The sequence below is a fragment of the Mesoplodon bidens genome (assembly GCF_964165515.1).
Source record: "Mesoplodon bidens genome assembly, chromosome: X".
Lineage (NCBI taxonomy): Eukaryota > Metazoa > Chordata > Mammalia > Artiodactyla > Ziphiidae > Mesoplodon > Mesoplodon bidens.
Window position 1 is genome coordinate 108418882 of NC_138163.1, and position 24418 is coordinate 108443299.

A 24418-nucleotide genomic window follows, 5' to 3' on the forward strand; every position below is an offset into this window, starting at 1 on the left:
GCAGATGCAAGACATGCTTCTTTGTTGTACAATAAAGTGTTTTCTTTGTCCTATTACATAGACCCTCAAGGTGTGACCTGCTAGAATAACTTGAGTCTGAAATGTATTAATCTGAGTTACCTCTTTAGAGATTGTGAAAGAAGCTAGAAACTCCATCATAATATAATGAAGGCTTGAAGATCTTAAGTAATCAAAAAGCTACACTGTGAATAATGTAATATTTATTATCAACCCTTATAGAATGACAGAATGAGTGGCACATTTGAGAAGTCAATTATTTTTTCACTAATGTATTTTGCCAGATAACTTTTGAAAAAGGACACTTGCAATATGGCAAAGTCATTCAATCCTTGTAGAATACAGCACTTGCTCTTCAATAAACTCTGAAAACGACCATGAAAAAAAAATACAAACTTAATTTTAGAACAGAGTTACCTCCTTATTATACATGTGGTTTATCTACAGCAAATATTTTTTATCTCAGGCTGGGTGTCCCTCTGATACTTCATTATCAGTTTTGACATTATCAGTTAATGCACATTTAAGGAGTTCAAATTAATATCAGAATTAACTTTAGCAAAGAACAAAAAAAACAGAAAAGTTGCAGTTCATATGTTCTTTCAATTTAGCAAATGTGACAAAAATATTTCTCTCCCTCCCCCCATATATATATAAAAGAAATCATTCATTTCATCGGAAAAATGTATAATACTATATTAACTTAGATTTTTAACTCTAGTTCTACGACTGACTAATCATGTGGTTTAAATATTTTAGCCTCTCTGGCCTCAAATTCCTTTTCTATAAATATATGTCAGAGGTATGTGGTGAAAATTGAGGTAGTGTATACAACTAAGCAATAACTCAATTCCTTTATTTCCACCTAAAATTTACTGAAAACTGCATCTCCCCTGGTTTCAAGGAAAAAAAGATAAACACGGTTGGATGGAATTTAACTGTAGCAAACCTACTGGTTTAGTGTAATGGGATATATAAATAATATGTTAAACATATCAGCTTTTGAAACTTAAAAACATTTTATTACAAGCAAGTGTCATCAGGAGTACCAATTCCCATGTCTGAGCTTACACTAGATCCTAGTTCAAGAGGGAAAGATATTCTTGCAACAGTTAGGTAAACTGAAATTTGGACAGGATATTAGATGATGGAGGAGACTAATATGCTCTTAAGAAATATAATCTAAAGTATTTATTGTTAAAATAGCATCTACAATTTACCTTTAAATTGAATAGTAAGAAATGTAAGAGAGAAAAGAGAGGAAAAAATGTAACAAATTGTTACTATAAGAACAAAGATAGAAGGTATAAGTTTGTGCATTGTATTATTCTTTCCACTTCTGTATCTTTTTGAAATTTCGCATAATATATAGATGGAGGACAATAAATTTTTAATATCATTATTTGCCTTGATAATCAATCTATGCTTACTTATTGAAGCATTTACAGGTAATCATCAATATTTTAAAATCCTTACCTATGTAAACATGAATATTACACAACAAAACCAGGAATAAAGTTATATATACATATCTATATAAAGTATATACATATATATAATATATTTTCCATTTATTATCATTACCATTAATGTATGTTCCTATTTGTTCTATAACATATAATAGTATTTTTCTCACCTGTAAATTTATTTTTGAGTTGTTTCCAAATATTAAATTAATTGCGTATTCTGTGGTCAATAATATTTGATAAGTGTACGAAAGAATGAATGGACTAGAAAACCATGGTTGGAAATGTTAAAGCCGAGACCATCTTTTTCATTATGCAACGTTAAGATGGCATCTGTAATACAATGCATTTGTTTTCCCTTGGACCACAGTTTACATTCTCTATAAAAGTAGTGATACGAAGGATATGAAAACACCACTAATGAGTAATTTCTGTTAAATGTAAACTATAGCCTGAACATCATATTCTGTTGAATTTATGGAAAATATGGTGTTAAGTAATACAAACATACATGTATATTTTAAAATAATTTTTCTAAGATTACACTATATACACCAATTTTAGCAATGTAATACTTAGCGATATCTGATTTGACACATCATGGCAGTTAAGAACTAATTTCATATCATATTAGTTGGCAACCAGTGAGTGACAAGAGACAGGTATTAAAATATAAAGAAAGAAATCACATTGTAGATTCGTTAAACAATCATCAAACAGCAAATAGTAAAAGCCTTTTTCTAAACACCGTGATTTACTGTGAGGTCCTCTGAAGAAAATAATCTATTGCAGTTATCATTTCGAAGTTTACTTGAAAGCAGGGTTTTGGCATTCACTATACATACTTGGTATCGTATGCTTTGGAAATACAGACAGGGATGCTGAACCTTCAGATCTTGTTTTGCTACTTGGGGGAAGATAAGGTGATTGAGGCCCACTGACTGGCTCTAGTCTCTCCCAGGAATGAAGGAATGAGAAAATGAGGTATAGAAAGAGAGGGGCAGAGCTGTCAGCACTGTCTGTGGGGAGGGGGTGATGGGTAGGAACTAAGGGAAAGCTAAAAAGAACTGGCGTCCTGGGACCTGGACACATAGAATAACCATTGAGTCAAATCATATTCCTAAAATGCACCACTTCGGTGGGGACGTTGATAGCTGGGGAGACGCAAGAGGGAGGGTGGGTCTCCTTTGTGGACTCTTCTCACCCCTCTACACTCAAGGGTCAGTGAGGCTTGGGGTTTTCTACTTTTCTATATACACAGACCTCCCCCCATATACTCCCCAAATTTCAGTTATCATTTTGGTGCAGATGATCCTCCAAGTCTTCATTTCTAGCTTAATATTCTACCCTGAACTTCAGAGCCACATAGCCAATTGCCTAAGAATATTCCCCGAATTTATGTTCCTTTGAGATACTCTCCAAACTGTACATATCTTAAATCAGTGTTCTTAAAGTGTGCTCTTTCTCCAGCTGCAGCAGCAGCAGCAGCAGCAGCAGCAGCAGCAGCAGCAGCAGCAGCAAGAGAACTTCTTAGAAAAGCAAATTCTCTGTGCCCCATATACACTACCAAATGTAAAACAGATAGCTAGTGGGAAGCAGCCGCATAGCGCAGGGAGATCAGCTCGGGGCTTTGTGACCACCTAGAGGGGTGGGATAGGGAGGGTGGGAGGGAGACTGAGGCAGGATGTATATAGGAAATCTCTGTACCTTCGGCTTAATTTTGCTGTGAACCTAAACTGCTCTAAACAATCGTCTCTTAAAAAAAAAAAGACCACTCCAATTAAAATCAGAAAAAAAATCATATTATTGGGACACTATTGCAAAAACTGGTTACTGAAGCGGTCAGAAATAAAGCACAACCAATTTATTTAGGGTTCAGTGAAAATGAGCATGAATCTAGCATATATAATTTCAAAAATTGACATGAACATGATATTGATTTTCTTGATAAATTAAAATTGGCAATGTATATGTTATATTTAAAAATTTTAGCATTTGAAACCTTATTAATAATTCAATTGCTATTACTCCATGGTGTCCCAAAATCAGAATTGGAAAATGTTCTAGTAGTGGTAGATTACTCGGCTTTCTGAATATACTTACTGGTGATCTGTTCATCTCCAGGACAAAATTATCAGGATTACTGTTTGTTGCTTTCAATTCTAAGGTTTCGTGTGTAGGAATTATCTGAGTGACAAACCTGAAAGGAAGAACAAAGCTAGTAAAGTTGTTCAATGATAATTTCACAAACTTGATGACTATTATGGGTTGAACTGCATCCCCAAAAAAGATGTAGTAAAGTTCTAATGCCCAGTACCTCAGAATGTGACCTTATTTGGAAACAGCGTCATTGCAGATGTAATTAGTTAAATTGTGGTCACACTGGAGTAGGGTGGTCCTTAATCCAACATGACTGGTGTCCTTATGAGAAGATGATGTGAAGACACATGAGAAGGTCATACGAGAAAGGAGGTAGAGAATGGAATGATACATCTACAACTCAAGGAACACCAAAGATTGCTGGCAAGCACCAAAAGCCAGAAGAGCCAAGGAAGGATTCTCCCTTTTGGGTTTCAGAGGGAGCATGGTCCAGCTGAAACCCTGATTTCAAACTTCTAGCCACTCTAACAAGTACGAAAATAGAGCCACACCAATGTATATCATTAAGAATTTTAAGGACATTAGGTACAATTAAAGACCATGAAAACTTCGGAAGAGGAAAAAAGATCCACAAGACTGGTTAGAAATACAGCAACTATCAAACATCTTTTAATATTATGCAACTTTAAATTATACACAGTATGACTTAGATAAAAAGTAGTTGTTTTAGAAAAACGTAAAGAACAACAAGAACTTGAAAGAAAAAAAGGCTAGCACTTTTAGGTAGAATGAAAAAAACATGAATGAAAAAAACATCTGGCACTGGGAGACTTGAACACTCTTTTGGTGTGCTGAGGGAGAGACATTAATGAGAGGGCACTGATTTGCCCACTGGTACACGTACTCTTTAAAAGCAGGAAATGTGACTTGATTATCCCTATGCATCAGCGCCAAACGACGCCAGACATGTACGAGGAACTCAATCACCTAAATATAAAGGTCATATTTCAAGGGCATATGGTATTAACCAAATGACCAAGTATTCTCAATTGCCCAATGCTTACCCTCTGCTTTGCCTTGACCAAAGTTTAGTCAGCTCTCTATCTTTCCCATAGGCCCCTGAATTCTGCTTGTCCCCAAGCCTGAGCAAGCACCAAAAAAGTAGAATGTGCCTCCCTTCTGGGCTTCTCTTGGGAATCAACTGACCACGGCAAAACCCTTTTTCCTATCAGTCCCCACCGGTCATTTTCCCTTCCTTGTCCAGCTTTCCCTCCAAAGATTCTGCTTATTTCTGCTTGCCCCTCCTTTAGCCTATAAAAGAAAAAGCTTGCTCGGTTTGATATTGAGTAGCTTGTAGATTTCTGAGAGGGGAATGTTCTCCGAATTGCAATAGTACCCCGCTGACTATTTCAATAGTCCCTTTTCCTCCCCTGCAATAATCATTTTGAATAAAAGCCTCTCCTTACTAAGTCCTGACTTGTTTTTCTTTTCACACAAGTTTTCCACAAGGTCGTTTAAATATCAAACCTCCCTGGAGAAGAAAATCAATTACTAAAAACATATTTATGTCTTATTTTAAAATACTAAATGCATTATAACAATATTCGTTTAGATAAACATTTTTTTCTTCCATGAAATAATTTTATCTATTAAATAGAACTTACTTTCCAAGGTCACAATGTATTTCTGTGTCTTTTAATGTATGCCGACAAAGAAAATCCAAGATTCAGTCTGTGTTCACAAAGCCTCTATAGTCACAATGCAGAGAGGAGACAAGCCCACGTTTCTAATGGTAATCTAGCAAAATAGTGTCTTTTATATACATTATGGTCTTAATTTTCATGCTTCACATTATAAAAATGTTTATCCTTTAAAATTTCACAAATATATTTATTTATTCATCATTCATTAAAATAAGAATTATTCTAACTCTGAAAGAGCATATAAACTAGCAAAAGACATTTTCATGGAGTAATGGAATGCACTGTACACACCAATACTAAGTACAGTCTTTAAAACTATAACAAATAAATTGGATATTACTGTTAAAACAAAGAAAGTTGACTATTTTACTATAAACTGAGTTAGTCATGAGCATAGAGGCTATGTGTTTGTGTGTGTGTGTGTGTGTGAGAATACATAGTGCAAAGTTTTTCATAATTATGCCATAAGAACACTCGTCATTGCACTGTTAATATACGTGTGTGTATGGGTGTATGTGATTTGCATTTAATTGAGAATATAAGATATAAATGAATTTTTATCATGAAAATTGGAAGTTTAACCCCTAGTCCTTACAGAATCATTTTCATTTGGTGCAACCCAGAAAAATATGGTTCACAAAAAGTGAAGTGAAAGAGAGTATATAAGGGGCAACTTAGGAATTATTTAACTTGATATTCTAATAAGTAATATCTTTGCATTAAAGAAAACAATGGTAATTCTAAATTAGTACATTTTACCAATGAATGGTATTAAACAAAGCTAAAACTATGAGCGAGTGTAATCTCAATGATTATACCATGCAAAGAAATAATTTTAAAGGTAATTTCAAAAGATCAGCAATAAGTATAATGCCACACTCAAACCATACCTTTCTTCTCTGTAGCCTGTAGTCGCTGGAGAATACCGTAAGTTGAGAGAATCTAGTGGAAACAGTACAAGTTCCTTGAGTCCACTAACAGCAGCACTCGATAACAGCACATCTAAGTGAATGATTTTCTCTTTTGGATTAAAGAGACGTATTTCAATACAAACACTCTCCTAGAATTACATAAGAAATATAAAATTAGCTCTTAGCGTCAGCATAGAGCCATTGTCCTATGAAAGCCGATAAAACAATGGCCAAATGTATAAAAGTTTATTTTTCTCCTTGACCCACTACTGAATGCACCTCACTCTCTTTTAATCTCTTATATATTTTCTTCGTTTAGCCTTGCTAAATGGTGACAATATTTTTTTCAACAACAAATAGTCCAAGAGATCCACCTCGCTAAAAATACTAAGGAAACTGCAAAATTACATTTAAAATATATTTGTCTTCAGTACCATTATTATTATGAGGTCTGTCTGTCAATGTTTCTTCTTGCTGTGGTACTCAGACTTATCATCCGTAGAGGTTGCTAAAATATAGATTACTGGCCCTCTTCCTCAAAGATTCTGATTCAGTACATCTGGGATGGGGCCCAAAAATTTATCTTTCTAAAAAGCTGTGGCTGCTTCTGCTGATTCCGAGGATACACTTTTAAGTAGCTCTGCACATCAATAGCAAGTTCTAGAGACAATCTGAACTAAGAGGCCAAATTATGCTGATGACAGGACTACCTTCCTGTTTAGATTCCTCCCTTCTGTAAGGTTTCTCCTGTCCTGCCTCCCGGGCTACATCCACTCAGCCATGGAAGGCACACTTCACGTTCCAAGACATTTCCTGATTCTCATTCTGATCCATTCTGGCTGAAGACTTATAACTTTTTTTTTTTTTTTTTTTTGCGGTACACGGGCCTCTCACTGTTGTGGCCTCTCCCGTTGCGGAGCACAGGCTCCGGACGCGCAGGCTCAGCGGCCATGGCTCACGGGCCCAGCCGCTCCGCAGCATGTGGGATCTTCCTGGACCGGGGCACGAACCCGTGTCCCCTGCATTGGCAGGCGGACTCTCAACCACTGCGCCACCAGGGAAGTCCCAGAATGCTATTTTTTGCTACTTCAACATTTCATGAGGATCAAAAATTTCAATAACATGTACAAATACTCATGATATATTATCTTTAACACAGAAAAAATTAAGAATATAAAAACCTGAAGGAAAGAAGAAAATACATAAATTGAAAACCTCAAAATACAGTTTTCATATGATGGAGGCTAAAATTTTAAACTAAAAACTTATTGGAAATGGTTGGCAACTGATACATGTTGTTATATTTGATACCAAGTGGATTAATAGTGTTTTTAACTCTGCTTCTCTCTTACTAACTTGTGGAGAGGTTTCTGGGCCTCACCATTAACAATATAATGAATTTAATTGAAGGTTGATTATAGAATGAAAAAATACGTAAAGAAATGGTCATGCAGGGCTTCCCTGGTGGCGCAGTGGTTGAGAGTCCGCCTGCCACTGCAGGGGACACGGGTTCATGCCCCAGTCCGGGAAGATCCCACATGCCAGCGGAGCATTTGGGCCCGTGAGCCATGGCTGCTGAGCCTGCGCGTCTGGAGCCTGTGCTCTGCAACGGGAGAGGCCACAACAGTGAGAGGCCCGAGTACCGCAAAAAAAAAAAAAAAAAAAAAAAAAAGAAATGGTCATGCAATTTTCAGACAAGACAACAAATATTATGAAGGCTATGACTGACCTAAAATTTAAAGCCTATAAGGTTTTATTCACAAACTCAAGATTTGTTTTCAGCTCATTGCTATATATTGAAATTATTGACTGTCAATGGGAAGACAGTAGATTACACTCATCATTCTCCCACACCCAAACTATATGATACACAAGAGATTTTTGTGTTCAAAGAAAATGGAATAGCAGCTATTACCCATTAAAATTTCCAAGACAGTAGTGGTCATTTTGTAATGTATAAAAATATTGAATCCCTATGTTGTACACCAAACAAACAAACTCATAGAAAAAGAGATCAGATTTGTGTTTATGAGAGTCAGAGGGTGGCGGGAGGAGCAAAAGGATATAGGTGGTCAAAAGGTACAAAATTCCAGGTATAAGGTAAATAAGCACTAGGGATGTAATGTACTACCTGACAAAGATAATTAACACTACTGTATGTTTTATAGAAAAGTTGTTAAGAAAGTAAATCCTAAGAGTTCTCATCACAATGAAAAAAATTTTCTTTTACTTTTCTTCTTTTTTTAAGGAATATGAATATTTATTAAATCTCCAGATTGGCAAGGGTCTCCATGTTTAACAGGAAAAGACAGGGGAAAAATCACATAGGAAAAGAGCAATTTGTTTGATTACTTATAAAAGCGAAACCTAAAATTTAAAGGCAAATTCACACAACTAGAAATATAAATGCCCAACAATCGTACAGAGAGAACAATGATCAAGGTCATTAATAAGCAAAGAATTAAAAGCTCATACAGGATTCCACTTTCACACATACTCTGTATGTTTGTTTGCTTTATTTTCAGTTATACAAATCTTCTTTTTCTTTTATTTTGCATCTATATGAGATGATGGATGTTCACTAAACTTTCATAATGTACATAAGTCAAACCATTATCCAGTACACCTTAAACTTATACAGTGCTGTATGTCAATTATATCTCAATAAAACTGGAAGAAAAAAGATTCAAAAAGACATCCTAAATACTTTATACAAAAGAGAACGGACTACTGTCAACAAATTGTTGTTTATTATAAATGTAACCTGATTTTTGGAACCTGCTGTAAGAAGTAACCAAATTTATGTGCCTCGAGGATGTAAATATTTCTTACAAAAACCCTATTTAAAGAGATTCTAACCATTCATTCATCTCTAGGGAAGGTGTGGAAATTGAGTTGAATGTAACAAAAGCTGAGATACAGATGGAAAATCAGAGAAGACTTAGTGTCTTGAAACCTTCATTGCCACATCTGATGATCTAAGGATTAAGTATAGTATTTCTCAAAAGTTTAGCAAACACAGCAAATGCAGTCAAAAATATTAGGAAACTATATATAGGTGTGGACAGCCATTTTAGTCTACTTCTGAAAGTATTCAGAAAGCATGTTCTTCAAGAAGTGCACAAAGGTTTATTTGATGGGATTATTTAAAACAACCCATACCGTCTCCAACTACTACATCTTCATGTCCGAAAGTTATAGAGCTAACAAGTTTTTACCTTAGGTAATTACTATTAGAAAGGTGGGAAAACTTAGTAATTTGGCAACATCACTGTCATTGGTAGCCTATTTGGGCAGAGTTACTTGAAAATGGCTCCCCTTCTCCACCAACTTCTATTGAAAGTGAACATGTAATTAGTACAGCACATCTGCCTGTATTCGCAAAGAGAGCAATCTAGCATCTGATGGTGCTAAGTCTTGCTCTTTATTAGTAAGGAAGCCAATGTCTCCCTTTTTTTTTTTTTTTTTTTTTTAATGGTACACGGGCCTCCCACTGTTGTGGCCCCTCCCGTTGCGGAGCACAGGCTCCGGACGCACAGGCTCAGCGGCCACAGCTCACGGGCCCAGCCGCTCCACAGCATGTGGGATCTTCCTGGACCGGGGCACGAACCTGTGTCCCCTGCATCGGCAGGCGGACTCTCAACCACTGCGCCACCAGAGAAGCCCTAAAAATAATCTTTAATAAAGATTTTATTCTGCAGTGATAACAGGGTCACAGAAATAGGACATTTTCACTGAGTGAAATGATCCTATCGTCATCCCATTAAATAATTTTCTAGGTAGAAGAGAAAGCTTTTGCAAGGGGCACTTGAGTGCATTTCAATAGTTTAACCATCCATTTTCTATGCCTCAATGGAGATTTACCCAGAGATTAGGTGAGCAAATAATTGATTTACAGACAGAAATAATTTATTTTCTGTTGGAGCAAAAGTTGAAGATTCTAAATAATCATTCTATGAAGAAATTCATCTGCATATTTAAAAATGAAAATAATCATTATTTATCATAAGTTTAAATATTTGATTTAAATAAATGAGTACTAATAATTGAAAATTAATCAAATTAAATTAAAATGTGATTAATAACAATTAATATTGTCCTCATATTTTATTTAAATGAAGACTCAATATTTGACTTTATCAAATAATTCTGGACATGGATTTAGTAATACTTTAATAATTCACATAAGACAATCCTACTCCTTGTCAGTATTTTTTTTTTGTCAGTATTATTTAAAACCCCAAATATATGCCAATTGCTTGAAATATATTTCAGAGTGAAAGGCCTGCTATAGAAACCAGGAAGAATCAATACTGAAAGAGTCCAGAGAGCACAATCCTGCTTTTATCAGATGTGTGAGGAAAGCATGCAGGCTAAGGTTAATTTTGCTCTAGTAATTCTTGAGACATGCAGGTAAAATGCTTATCGGGGCAGCCACTATGATACCATTGAACTAAAAGATGTTTTCTATAAGCACTTAAGGTGCATTTTACTGGATTTAAAATAAAATTGCTGTAATTTGAATAATTTATCCCAAAATGCTCATTTAATATAGATATTTTTTAGGAATAGCAATTTAGGTTTACAATAAATGCCCCAACTGTTTGCGAAAAGGAGTCTATGAACAATTAATGGGGCTCTTACCAGAGCAATACATTTCACTTCAATAGTGCTTAAGGGTGGTCCAGGAGCAATATGGATTTCAAGATAATACCAGATTTGTAAATTGCTAATAGCATCATCTGAAAAAAGAAAAAAACATAGCACATCTTAATCTAGGTTTCAGAAAGCCATATTTAACATAAAAATTTGAGAAACATGAATTAGATATCATTTTCAAACTCTTTCTGATGGACTCATTTGTCAAGAGAGCTGTGAAGAAGGTGAAAAGCTGATTTCATCAGTTTGTGAGCAATAAGAGAAGCCCCAGACTGCATGGCCATGAGAATTGGCTGTGAAAGCTCCCTGCCTCATGCCTGCCCCGTAACTCACTAAGTTCCCCACAAAAATAAGAGTGTTTTACTTTTAAGGATTAATATTTCAAAAGAAATAACTCATCTTTCCCCCTTAATTCCCAAAGTATTCACATATTATACGTAGAAATACCTAACTATGGTATTACAATATACAAGGCTACATTTCTAGTACCATAAAAATTTAGCCTAAGGAAAAAATCAGAAATAGTTTATGAAATTTCTGGTTTTTTGGGAGTGTGAAAGAGGATCCTAGCAATTTAGCCCAACAAAAGCTGAAATGGGTATGGACTGTTAAAAAAAAAAAAAAAAAAAGAAGGAGGAGGAAAAAAAGGAGAAGGAGGGGAGGGGGAAAAGAAAAAGAAGAAGAAAGAAAGAACAGGCCCAAGGTGGAGCCACTTGCCTCTGGGACAGTAAACCAAGACTTAATTGCAGTTTCAACCTCTCCTGGGAATGGACTTTTTGCAATTTCCTGGTCAGCTCTAGTGAGGTAACCCTGCCTGAAACAATCCTTTCTTTTGTTCTGCTAATAACCTCCTTGTCCATAACCCACCCCCTCCCCCAGCATTTCTATAAAACCTGGTAGTAACTTTCTGTTTGCTAGATGGGATGCTGCCTGATTAATGAATTGACGAATCAGGCCAATTAGATCTTCATATTTACTCAGCTGAATTTTGTTTTTTAACAGGACTAAGCAGTGAGAAAGTAATGTTTACATCTGGGTTTTCCAACTTTTTTTTTTTTTTAAACAGGCCTTTCTGCTGCCAGTGATGTCCAAAATCACACCCTTAAAACCTGAAACCAGAACCCTGGTCAACCATAAAAGCCCTGTATAGCAGGGTTTGTACTGGCATCAAACCCACATGTTTTCTATTTGTTCTCATCTGCTCAGCTTCTCACTTTGATATTCTTTTTTTTTTCACTTTGATATTCTTTATTCTCCAATGTTGAGCTAGATTACAGTTTAAGATGACCTTCAGTTTCAGTTAATTGTTTGCATATCATATCAGTATTGTCAAGTTTTAAAGATTCCAAGAACTGCAATGTTTGATTAACTTACTTAGGTAAATCACTAAGCCTCTCTGGGCCTTAATTTCCTTATCTATGAAATAAGGGGCCCAGACCAGTGCAGTTCTCAGACTCTCTCTTCTGAAAAAGTGTTTTGTTTTGCACTGCATTGCAATGCATTGCATCGTATTATGTTGAATTGTTGAATTACATTGAATATATTGAATTGTATTGCGTGGCTCAAATAGTTGGTTCAGTAAGTCCAAAATCTGCAGGTTAGTCCAGCAGGTTGGAGACCCAGGGAAGAGTTGGAGTTCAAGTCCAAAGGCAGTCTACGGGTAGAATTCCTTTTTGCTCTGCAGAGGTCAGTCTTTGTTCTATTAAGACCTTCAACTGGTTAGGTAAGACCCACGCACATTATGGAGGGCAACTTTCTTTGAAAGTCTAAAGATTTAAATGTAATTCTCATACAAAATCACCTTTACAAAAACATCCAGAATAATGTTTAACCTAATATCTGGACACCATGACCCAGCCAAGGTGACACATAAAATTAACTATCATGGGGACAAGAACACCTCCTATTTGTAATTGCTGTGTCTATCACATAAGGTAGTATTGTGATGAAGCTAATTTAATTCCTACAGAGCTAAAAACATATAATGAATATGAATTTATTGGTGAGAGTGGGATTAGTGATAATTTATTAATGAGATGAACAACAAAAATAATAATTATTAAACTTTGCTTAACTACAAGCTTTAAACATATTAAAACATTTTTCTAATTATAAAATTAGGAGTATTCACTATAGCAATTTAAGAAATTACTGAAAAACTTTAAAAACTAAAAATTATTCACCATCTCATGACCAAGAGTACTTATTTTTTTGTATAAAATTTCAAGAGTAATATATCAATAAAGACATAGATATATAGACACATACATATATAAATACACTGGAATATACACATATATAATTAATAGATCCATATATATGTGTGCATTTGTATATACACATTTCTATCATTCAGAGAATATTCACTATTAAATTTAAGTTCATTACTAGTCATTAGGGAAATACAAATTAAAACCACAATGAGATATCACACTTGTTAGAATGGCCATGATCAAAGAGACAAGAGATAACAAACGCTGGCATGGATGTGGAGAAAAGGGAACCCTTGTGCACTGCTGGTGGGATTGTAAATTCATATGGCCACTACACAAAACAGTCTGGAGGATCCTCATAAAATTAAAAGTAGAATTACCATACGATCCAGCAATCTCACTTCTGGGAATATATCCAAAGGAAATGAAAACACTAACTCAAAAAGATATCTGTATCTTCCTGTTCAAAGCAGCATTATTTACAATAGCCAAAACATGGGAACAACCTAAGTGTCTTCAACGAATGAATGGATAAATACATTATAGTATATTCAATGGGATCTTATTCAGCCATTAAAAAACAAGGAAATCCTACCATGTGTGACAACATGGATGGACTATGAAGGCATTATGCTAAGTGAAATAAGTCAGATAGAGAAGAAAAAATACTGTATGATCTCACTTATATGTGTAGTCTAAAATAAACAAACAAAAAACCCAAACTCATAGAAAAAGAGATCAGACTTGTGGTTACCAGAGGCAGAGGGTGGGGGTAGGGGGAAATGAAGGAAGGTGGTCAAAAGGTATAAACTTGCAGTTATAAGATAAATAAGTACTAGGGATGTAATGTACAGCATGATGACTATAGTTAACACTGCTGTATGATACATAGGAAAGTTAAGAGAGTAAATTCTAAGATATACCACTATTTATCCATTCACCTACTGTAGGATATCATGGTTGCCTCCACATTTTGGCAATCATGAATAAAACTGTTATAAACATTCATGTGTAGATTTCTGTGTGGACATAAATTTTCAACTTATATGGGTAAATACCAAATGGGCTTGTGATTTCTGGATAATGTTATGAATATGTTTAGTTTTGTAACATACTGCCAAAATGTCTTCTAAAGCACCTGTACCACTGTACCATTTTGTATTCTCACCATTAATGAATGAGAGTTCCAATTTTTCTACATCTTTGTCAGCATTTGGTATTGTCAGGGCTTCTGAATTTAGCCATCCTAATAGGTATGTAGTGTTATCTCATTGTTGTTTTAATTTGCAGTTCCCTAAAGACATATGATGTTGAACATCTTTTTGTATGCTTATTTGCTATCAGAATATTTTTTTTTGGTGAGGTATGTCTCCAGATCTTCTGCCAATTTTTAAAGTTGACTTATTTTACTGTTGTTGAGTTTTAGTACTTTAAAATATATTTTGGATACCACTCATTTATTAGATATCCAGAAAGTTTACAAGAGACAAATAAGGACACTATATATTAATAAAAGATTCAATTAACTAAAAAATCAAAAAACAAACAAACAAACCTGAGCTTATATATAGATACAGAGAACAGATTGGTGGTTGCCAGAGGCAGGGGTTGGGGGTGGGATAAGTGAAATGGGTGAAGGGGGTCAAAAGGTACAAACTTCCAGTTAAAAAAAATAAGTCATGGGGATGTAATGTACAGTATGATGACTACAGTTAATAATACTGTATTGCATATTTGAAAGTTCCTAAGAGAATAGATCTTAAAAGTTCTCATTACAAGAAAAAAAATGTAATTATGTGTAGTGATGGATATTAACTAGACTTATCGTGGGGATCATTTTACAATATAAACAATTATCAAATCAAAAAAAGATTCAATTCAGCAAGAATATATAAAAATTATACACCTATGCACACCTAAAAACAGAGGCCCAAAATATATGAAGCAAAAATTGACAAAACTGGAAGGAGAAATAGACAATCCTACAATAATAGCTGGAGACCTCAATATCCCACTTTCATTAATGGACAGAACAACCAGACAGAAGACAAATATGGAAATAGAGGAGGTGAACAATACTGTAACATGACTAGACCTAACTGACTTACAAAGAACATTCCACAAAACAAGAGCAGAGTACACGTTCTTCTCAAATGACCAAGGAACAATGTCTAGGATAGATCGCATGTGAGGCCACAAAGCAAATCTTAATAAATTTTAAAATACTGAAATTGTACAAAGCATTTTTTTCTCATCACAATGGAAAGAAATTATAAATCAATAACAGAAGAATGAAATTTATAAATTTGGAAATTAAACAACATACTCTTAAACAACCAATATTTCAAAGAAGAAATCACAATGAAAATTAGAAAATATCTTGAGACAACTGAAAATGAAAACACAGTAGACAAAATTTAAGGGATGCATTAAGAGCAGTGCTAAGAGGGCAATTTATAGCAGTAAATGAATTCGTTAAAAAAAAAGAACAACCTCAAATCAACAACCTAAATGTACACTATACGAACTAGTAGAGTTTGTAGAAGAGCAAATTAAACCCAAAACTAGCAGAAGGAAGGAAATAATAAAGATTAGCATGGAGGTAAATGATATGGAGAATAGAAAAGCAATAGAGAAAACCAAAAAACCCAAAAGTTGGTTCTTTATAAAGATCAACATAAGTGGTAGACCATTAGCTAGAGTGACTAGGAAAAAAGGAGAGGAGACTCAAATTAAAGTAGGACATTATTATTGTTTTTACCAAAATAAAAAGCATTATATATATGTAAAGAGAATATTATAAACAATTATGTGCCAAAAATTGTATAACTTAGACAAAATGGACAATTTCCTAAAAACACACAATCTACTAAAACTGACTCATGAATAATAGAAAACTTCAATAGACATAAAATTAGTAAGAGGATTAAATCAGTAATCAAAACCCTCCCTACAAAGAAAAGCCCAGCACGAGATGGCTTCACTGTTTAATTCTACCAAATATTTAAAGAAGAATTTACAAGATTTTTTCTCAAACACTTGCAAATTATTGAAGAGGAGAGAAAACTTCCTAACTCATACTAGGAGGCCAGCATTGCCATGATACAAAAGCCAGACAAACACAGTGTAAGAAAACTAAAATCCAATATCCCTGGTGAACACTGATGCAAAAATTTTCAATAAAATACTAGAAAATTGGATTCAGCAGCATATCAAAAGGATTACATACCATAATCAAATGAGACTCATTTCCGGAACGAATGAATGAATGAATGAATGAAGGGTAAATTTCTGTACACTAGCAATGAACAATTAGAAAACTAAGGAAACAATTCAGTTAAATAAAACCATTATTTGGATAACCTTATATGTGTTAATACATGTGCATTGAATAATAAGGAAACCTAATCAATATTTCAAATACTATGAAATATTCTCAAGAATTAAAAGTACACATTCTCCATTCTTTCTCATTTCAGTTCATTTATATACTCAGCATATTTTTCTTCCTCCAACTCACCCACTTAAACATTTCTGCATTTTTATTATCCCATAGCAAATAGAAATTGGACAATCACTTGTAAAACAACTCAAAAGCCCTATATAAGACCATATATTGTTTTATTTCCCCTTCATTAGGGGACCAGAAGGCAAGGTGGAAAAACAAAATTATGTACTGATAAAAAACAGAGATAAAGAAACCCAGTGCTGTGGCTACAACTGCCATAAACAGAGCTCTTGTCTCCCACTCTTTCTAAATGCTTAATTTTTAACGATAAAATGTACAGCAGTTTAGCACCCAATGGTAGTCCTAAAGGCTCCATTTTTGTGTGTGTGTGGAATTATACTGTTTGTTCTTTCTATAATACATTTTGGCATGAGTATATCAAGACACTAAAGACAACAGGAAAGGATTATAAAGGATTGTTAAAATCTATAGGATTCAGATTTCTGTTGTAGAGAATGGTTGATTACATTTTAATTTTAACAAGAACCTATGCTTTCATTTCTGGGGCAAGCAATGATAGTCTAGATTGCAATTAAAACTGCATGCTTCTTCCTGATCCATAGAAGAAAAAACTGATAAACTGCATTTCATTAAAATTAAAAACTTCTATAACCATTTCATAATGTATACACATATCAAATTGTCACATTGTGCATCTTAAATATATACAATTTTGTCAATTATACCTCAATGAAGCTGGAAAAAAATAAAAACTTCTGCTATTTAATAGACACTGTTAATCAAATTAAGAGGAAAACTACATATAGGATAAAAACTTATAAAGCACATATCTGATAAAGGGAATATATCCAGAATATATTTTTAAAAACTTCTAAAATTTCAACAGTAAGAAAACAGACAACTCAATAGGGGGGCTGGGCAAAAGACTTGAAAAAAATTTTAAATTCAGAAGGCATATGGATGACAAACAAGCACAAGATGTTCAACGTTATTTATTATTCATCATGGAAATACAGATTAAAACCACACTATAATAGCACTACAACAAATTAAAATGGAAAAAATTGAAAGGACTGACCCTACTAAGTATGGTCAATGATGTAGAGAAAGTGGAACTTTCATACACTGCTGGTGGGAATGGAAAAAGGAACAATCTCTTTGAGAAACGGTCTAGCAGTTTCTTTAAACATTATAAATTCAATAACCATGTTACCCAGCCATCCAACATATAAGTGATTTACGCAAGAGGAATGAAAGTATATGCCCATAGAAAGACGTATACATGAATGCTCATATCAGCTTTATTTGTAATTACCAAAAAATGCCAAAACCCAAATGTCCATCAATAGGTAAACAGATGAACAAAGTGTGGTATATCCATTCCATGGAGTATTACTCAGAAATAAAAGGAATAAACTATTGATAGATACACTGTGTGGATGGCTCTCAAAAACATTACGATGCACAAAAGAAAACAGCCAAAAAAGGGGGGTACAATGTGTTATTATATATAATATATATATACACAATATATAGTGTGTATATATACACATATATACAATATACACAATACACAATATACACAATACACAATATATTATATATCTTATAATTCTATTATATATTATATATTTATAAATATTTGTATTTATATATAATTTTTATATAAATATATTATTTATAAATATTTGTTATATATTTAGTATAATATATAAAATATTACATATTATGTATATATATTGTGTGTATATATATAGTATATATATGTATATAGTTATATATATATAGTATACATGTGTATATATATATCTGTGTGTGTGTGTATATATATATATATATATATATATATGTATATATATATATATAAAATGCTATAAGATGCATATAAAGTGACAGAAAACAGATAAATGGTTGTCCAGGGCAATGGTGGCATTGGGCAGGAGGGGAGCAGAGGCAAAAAGATTAAAAATGGACACAAGGAAACTGCAGGGGGTAAAATATATTATTTGAATTGTGTCAATGGATTCATGGGTGTACACATGTTAAAACTTCTCAAATTGTACTTTGAATATGTACAACTTATTGTATATCAATTATAATGCAATAAAGGTGTTAAAAAAAATACAGTGTATTTCAGATATTATACCCACCACTTCTGAGCAGAATATTGACAGAAGTTGAGAACTGTCACCCCAAATTGGAAGTACTGTATAAGCAGGGTGTGTTTAAGAGAAGTTCACAGCCACCAATGAGTATCTTTTCCGCACAAGGCAATGTCAAGTGCAAGATAATTAATACAGGATAATTAATGAAGCCATCATATTAAATAGCCAGAAGACTTTTATCTATCTATCTATCCATCTATCTATTTAAAATCTCTATCTATATCTCCTCTTGTTCTATAAAGCCATGCATGTTCCATTGATATCAAATATAATTGTTTGCTCATTTGTCTGGATTCACTGCACTGTGAAGGTGGCTTCTTAAGCCTCCACGTAAAGCCCTCATTTTTTTTTCATTTTATTTTCAACTTATTTCTATGATTAATTTCTGCATGAGATAAAAATGGATTTTAGCATTAAAAAGCATCCTTAGACCCCATCCACACAATAAAAACAGGAGTCACATTTTATAAAACTGCAGAATGTTAAGAGGGAAATGTTCACCAGTATTCACAAAACTTTTTGAAGTAGATCCATGTTAAGAAAAAATATTTAAATACAGATGGCCAAGAGGCACATGAAAAAATGCTCAACATCGCTAATTATTAGAGAAATGCAAATCAAAACTATAATGAGGTACCACCTCACACCAGTCAGAATGGTTATCATTAAAAAGTCTACAAATAAGAAATGCTGGAGAGGGTGTGGAGAAAAGGGAACCCTCCTACACTGTTGGTGGGAATGTAAGTTGGTGCAGCCACTATGGAAAACAGTATGGATGTTCCTCAAAAAACTAAAAATAGAGTTGCCATATGATCCAGCAATCCTACGCCTGGGCATGTATCTGGACGAAAGTATAATTCAAAAAGATACATGCACCCTTATGTTCACAGCAGCATTATTCACAATAACCAAGACATGGAAACAACCTAAATGCTCACCAACAGACAAATGGATAAAGAAGATGTGGTACGTATATACAATGGAATACTACTCAGCCATAGAAAAGAACGAAAGAATGCCATTTGCAGCAACATGGATGGACCTAGAGATTATCATACTAAGTGAAGTCAGAAAGAGAAAGACAAATACCATATCATATCACTTATATGTGGAATCTGAAATATGACACAAATGAACCTATCTCTGAAACAGAAACACACTCACAGACATAGAGAATAGACTTGTGGTTGCCGGGGTGGGGAGTGGGGAGGAATGGAATGGGAGTTTGGGGTTAGCAGATGCAAGCACAGGGCACTAAAATCAATATCCTGTGATAAACCAAAATGGAAAAGAATATTAAAAAAAGAATGTATATATATGTATAACTGAATAACTTTGCTGTACTGCAGAAATGAACACAACATTGTAAATCAACTATACTTCAATAAAAAAAGAAAAAGTATTGAAAAGACAAAAAATAGTTTTAAAGTTTCAGAATTTCTGAATGTTCTTCTAACCCTTTTAATTCCAAGAGGTTATGTTTAATTCCTCACATAATAGAAAGCCTCTTTGAATGATGCTTTGAATTTGAAATTTTTTTTAAAAAGTGTATGAATAAATTATTTACAATAAACCCCTTTCTCTGAGATTCTTCAGTAAAAGTTTCACTTGAGAAAAGCCAATGACTTGGGGGCTTCCCTGGTGGCACAGTGGTTAAGAATCCACCTGCCAATGCAGGGGACACGGGTTCGAGCCCTGGTCCAGGAAGATCCCACATGCCGCGGAGCAACTAAGCCTGTGCACCACAACTACTGAGCCTGTGCTCTAGAGTCCGCGAGCCACAACTACTGAAGCCCGCGCGCCTAGAGCCTGTGCTCCGCAACAAGAGAAGCCACCGCAATGAGAAGCCCGCGCACCTCAACAAAGACTAGCCCCCGCTCGCCACAACTAGAGAAAGCCCGCACGCAGCAACGAAGACCCAATACAGCCAAAAATTAAATACATGATAAATAAATAAATTTTTTTAAAAGCCAATGACTTGCCAAATCATATTTTCATTTTACTATAAATAACTCCTTACAAAATACACAAATTCTTTTGACTAGTAAAGCAGGATACACACACACACACGTGCACACACACACACATACAACATACACACACACAGGAGGGGGGATAAGAGAGAGAGGTGGCGAAATGAGGGAGAAAGTTTTATTTTCTTAATAACGATATATATGTATGTGTGTATATATATATATATACATATACATATATATACATATATCACTAGTTCAAAATTCAAATATAAAGCTTTTAACCAGAATATCATGGGTGGATTGGGAAGCCACTAGAGCCTTCTTCTGAAAGCAACCTAAATTCATATTCAATAGAGCATCTACGGCCTACCTTGCACTCCCAGGGAGAACTATGTCTCTGACACATGACCCCACGGCAAACACTGGAGTTGCAAGAGTGTCTTCCTTCAGTTTGACAGAATATATGCAGTTTTCAAATTTATGTTTTTCTTCAAGTTTGTAAATCTTCCTTGTTCTCATATTTTACTGCACTCCTATTACTGCACTACTAAGCAATTTAAAAAATATTTTAGAAATAATTTTATTTTTGAAATGTATTGCTTCTTCCATTTGACACTGACCAGATACCTGCTGCTATATGCCAGGTGTTGGTCTGCAGGCCAATGTTAGTCTGGCACTCAAAGGACAGATCATCCCGTGTAAAGGCAGAAAATGCAGGATTTGTTGTTGCTCATTGATCTATTAACGTGCATGAATTTACCTCTAGCCAATCATCTGAGTAGACCTTGAGACTAGAGTTAATACTAATTTTGATTTTGGGGTCAGGGGCAGGAAAAACAAATCTAGTGTTCACAAGCCCCCCAGGGTAATACCATGCAGGTGGCTAGAGCTTTTACGAAACATCAGAGCAGAGGCTGCCTGGGAAAGCAGAGATGGTGAAAGCAAAGAGGAAATCCCAGAAGACCATGAGAGGATACAAACAAACCCAATTCATTCTCTCTGCAGTGCCTCAAAGGCCCTGTTTTTTTTTTTTGTAAACCATATTTTTCAACTAAAAGAGCATGAAAATGCTTTATGGCATTTAAAGCACCAACATTTGTTTTGAAAGACCAGTGGCATCTAATTGGTTTTTATGCTCCTATAACTGTGCACAGTCTAAAACACTGGTGGGAACAGGCCAGCAAGATCCAAATTCAGTTTTAGCCAAGCTTTTGATAGCACTTTCTTTGGCATTTTCATTGAGACAAACTAGGAGAGAGTGGAGACAAAAGAAGCCCTAAATCCTCCCATATATCCATATCATGTTAGGGAATTTTCAAAAATGGGAGTTAGCATATTAAATAAGAGTGATAAACATTAGTTGAGCACCTACTAGATGAGTACTTTTCATATATTCCCATTTTATGCCCATAACTACCCTGGGTTAAGGTTAAGGAAAGGTTAAGTATTATCTATATTTTACATGTAAGAAACCTGATAATCAGTGATGTTAAGTATACTGCCAAGGTCGCCCAACCAGAGAATGATATAATTGGAGGTTGAAGTCACACGTGACTTCCGAAAGTGTTCCTTTGCAACACAATAGCAGTAAGATAAGAGATATCAAAGGAAAAGATGTTCAATTATGCCATTGTGATGTGCTGGTTAGCATGAACATACTGCCCAAACTTTAAATGAAAAAATGCAAATTTAAATAGCACTACTTTTGCTCAGCATCACATTCTGAAAATACACATGACAAGCAGGCTTCTCATCACATACAATATTAGAAATCAAATTTTGAACTGAATTTCTATTTCAAAGATGGCAACTGGTAATACATATCTGTCTAGATGGTGGAGAGTAGCAGGACGCCAGCTATAAAAACTATTCCTATCTTGTTTTTTTTTTTTTTTTTTTTTTTTGCGGTACGTGGGCCTCTCACTGTTGTGGCCTCTCCCGTTGCGGAGCACAGGCTCTGGACGCGCAGGCTCAGCGGCCACGGCTCACGGGCCCAGCCGCTCCGCGGCATGTGGGATCTTCCCGGACCAGGACACGAACCTGTGTCCCCTGCATCGGCAGGTGGACTCTCAACCACTGCGCCACCAGGGAAACCCCCATCTTGTTTAAACATAGGCCTAACTTAAGAACTTTGTTATGCTCACATTAAACATTCCATTTTGACATTAAGCAGAAGTTCATTGAAAAGAAATTTTTAAAAATCTTTAGCAAAGCTGACTAAAAGCTTGTTTGCAATCATTTAGAGTAGGCTTTCTTGTGCCAATGTCATAATAGATCTCATTCTAGCATAAGGACTTCTGAATTGCAAATTTGCAGAAATAAATCTTAGCTCTAATTTACAGTTGTGTTGAACTGAATGAATGCAATCACTTTTCAGCAAGTGAAAAAGTACTTCCGGCTGCTGCTGAAAAAATACAAGGTAACTGTGGGCTACATCAAAATCACCATTGTTACCAACTTTCTAGAGCTATCAGCTTGTCAAGGGGCACAGATATAAGAGAGAATTTAAGACTACTTTATCATGAATGCTCAGGGTAGAGACTAAATTTACTAATATGACTGGAAACCACCTTAAAACGTGGATTCTCAGCATTTAGTTTTCTACTGTAGAATAAACAGTTAAAGCACAGTATTGAACTGTGTCCATGTAGTATCCTGAACAATTAAATACTTGACACTGTAAGTGAATGGTTTATGAAAATATCCTTTAAAAATTTTAAATATTTATTCTTAATTGAGATAAAATTGACATATAACATTATATTAGTTTTAGGTGTAAAAATACTCTTGTTTAATGTTTAGAGATCATTTTAGGCTACCATGCCATGATCAACATATTAAATTATTTCAGTCTGATTTTAGTTCATAAATTTAAATAGTTCAATAAATAGTCCTTGTGGACTTCCATGACTCTGCAGACAAAGATAAGATATTCAACTACCCAAGTTCCCCCCCCCTTTTTTTTTTCACAAATAAATGTCATTAACAATTGGAAGGATTTCTAAAGACTTCTTCCCTGGAGATGAAAGTATGTTCCTCACAACTGGGGGATCATAAGGGATAATTACGAAGTCTTATGCTTAGGTTAGATAAATCAACTGTATTGGTTAACAGTAAGATAAAAGCTGTTTAAAGATATCTAGGGATCGCCATTTCCATAATATGTTGGAAGAGATGTTCAGAGAATCCTCTCTCAACTGCCAAGTTTAAGTTAAACACACATACAAGCTAAGAAAGCAGGAATCCACTGCACTGAGCCATCACTGGAGATATCTGTTCTGGAATATGAACTACTCTGTGGTATCCTGGAGTCTTGCCTTTCGGGGTCATAATTGGGAATCAGAAAACAAATCTGTCAAAGAGCCCAGGCTTGCATGGTTTGGGGTCCCGATTTCACATTATATTTTTGGACTACTAAACCCCAAATTAATTATTTAGCTTCATAACTCTTCATTTCTCTTCACAGAAAGGGGGCCCTAGGGGTATTCCCACAAGTTTAGACAGTCACCTGTTTGTTTTTATTAAAATCTGCTTTTTAAAGTTATATTATCACCCTGATATTCACAAGCTGGAGGGCACTGAGCTGATTACTGTGATTTCCTCATAAGAAACTCAGAACAGTTATGCCAGAGACATATGTGTTCCATGTAGATTATTGAAGAGCAAATGGAGCAAACTATTAGAAAAAATGATATGTAGGTTATATCAAATTATATAACCTTAATTCTTACAAGTTCA

General features: G+C 34.7%; 1 protein-coding gene across 1 annotated transcript in view; it reads right to left on the reverse strand.

Moving 5' to 3' along the window:
- Positions 1-24418, reverse strand: part of CFAP47 (cilia and flagella associated protein 47) — a gene marked incomplete at both ends in the record, with an annotated part of 276077 nt that overhangs the window by 94983 nt on the left and 156676 nt on the right. The window contains 3 exon segments of the mRNA XM_081223108.1: positions 3588-3684; positions 6178-6347; positions 10843-10940. Coding sequence (XP_081079234.1) covers positions 3588-3684; positions 6178-6347; positions 10843-10940 — 365 coding nt within the window.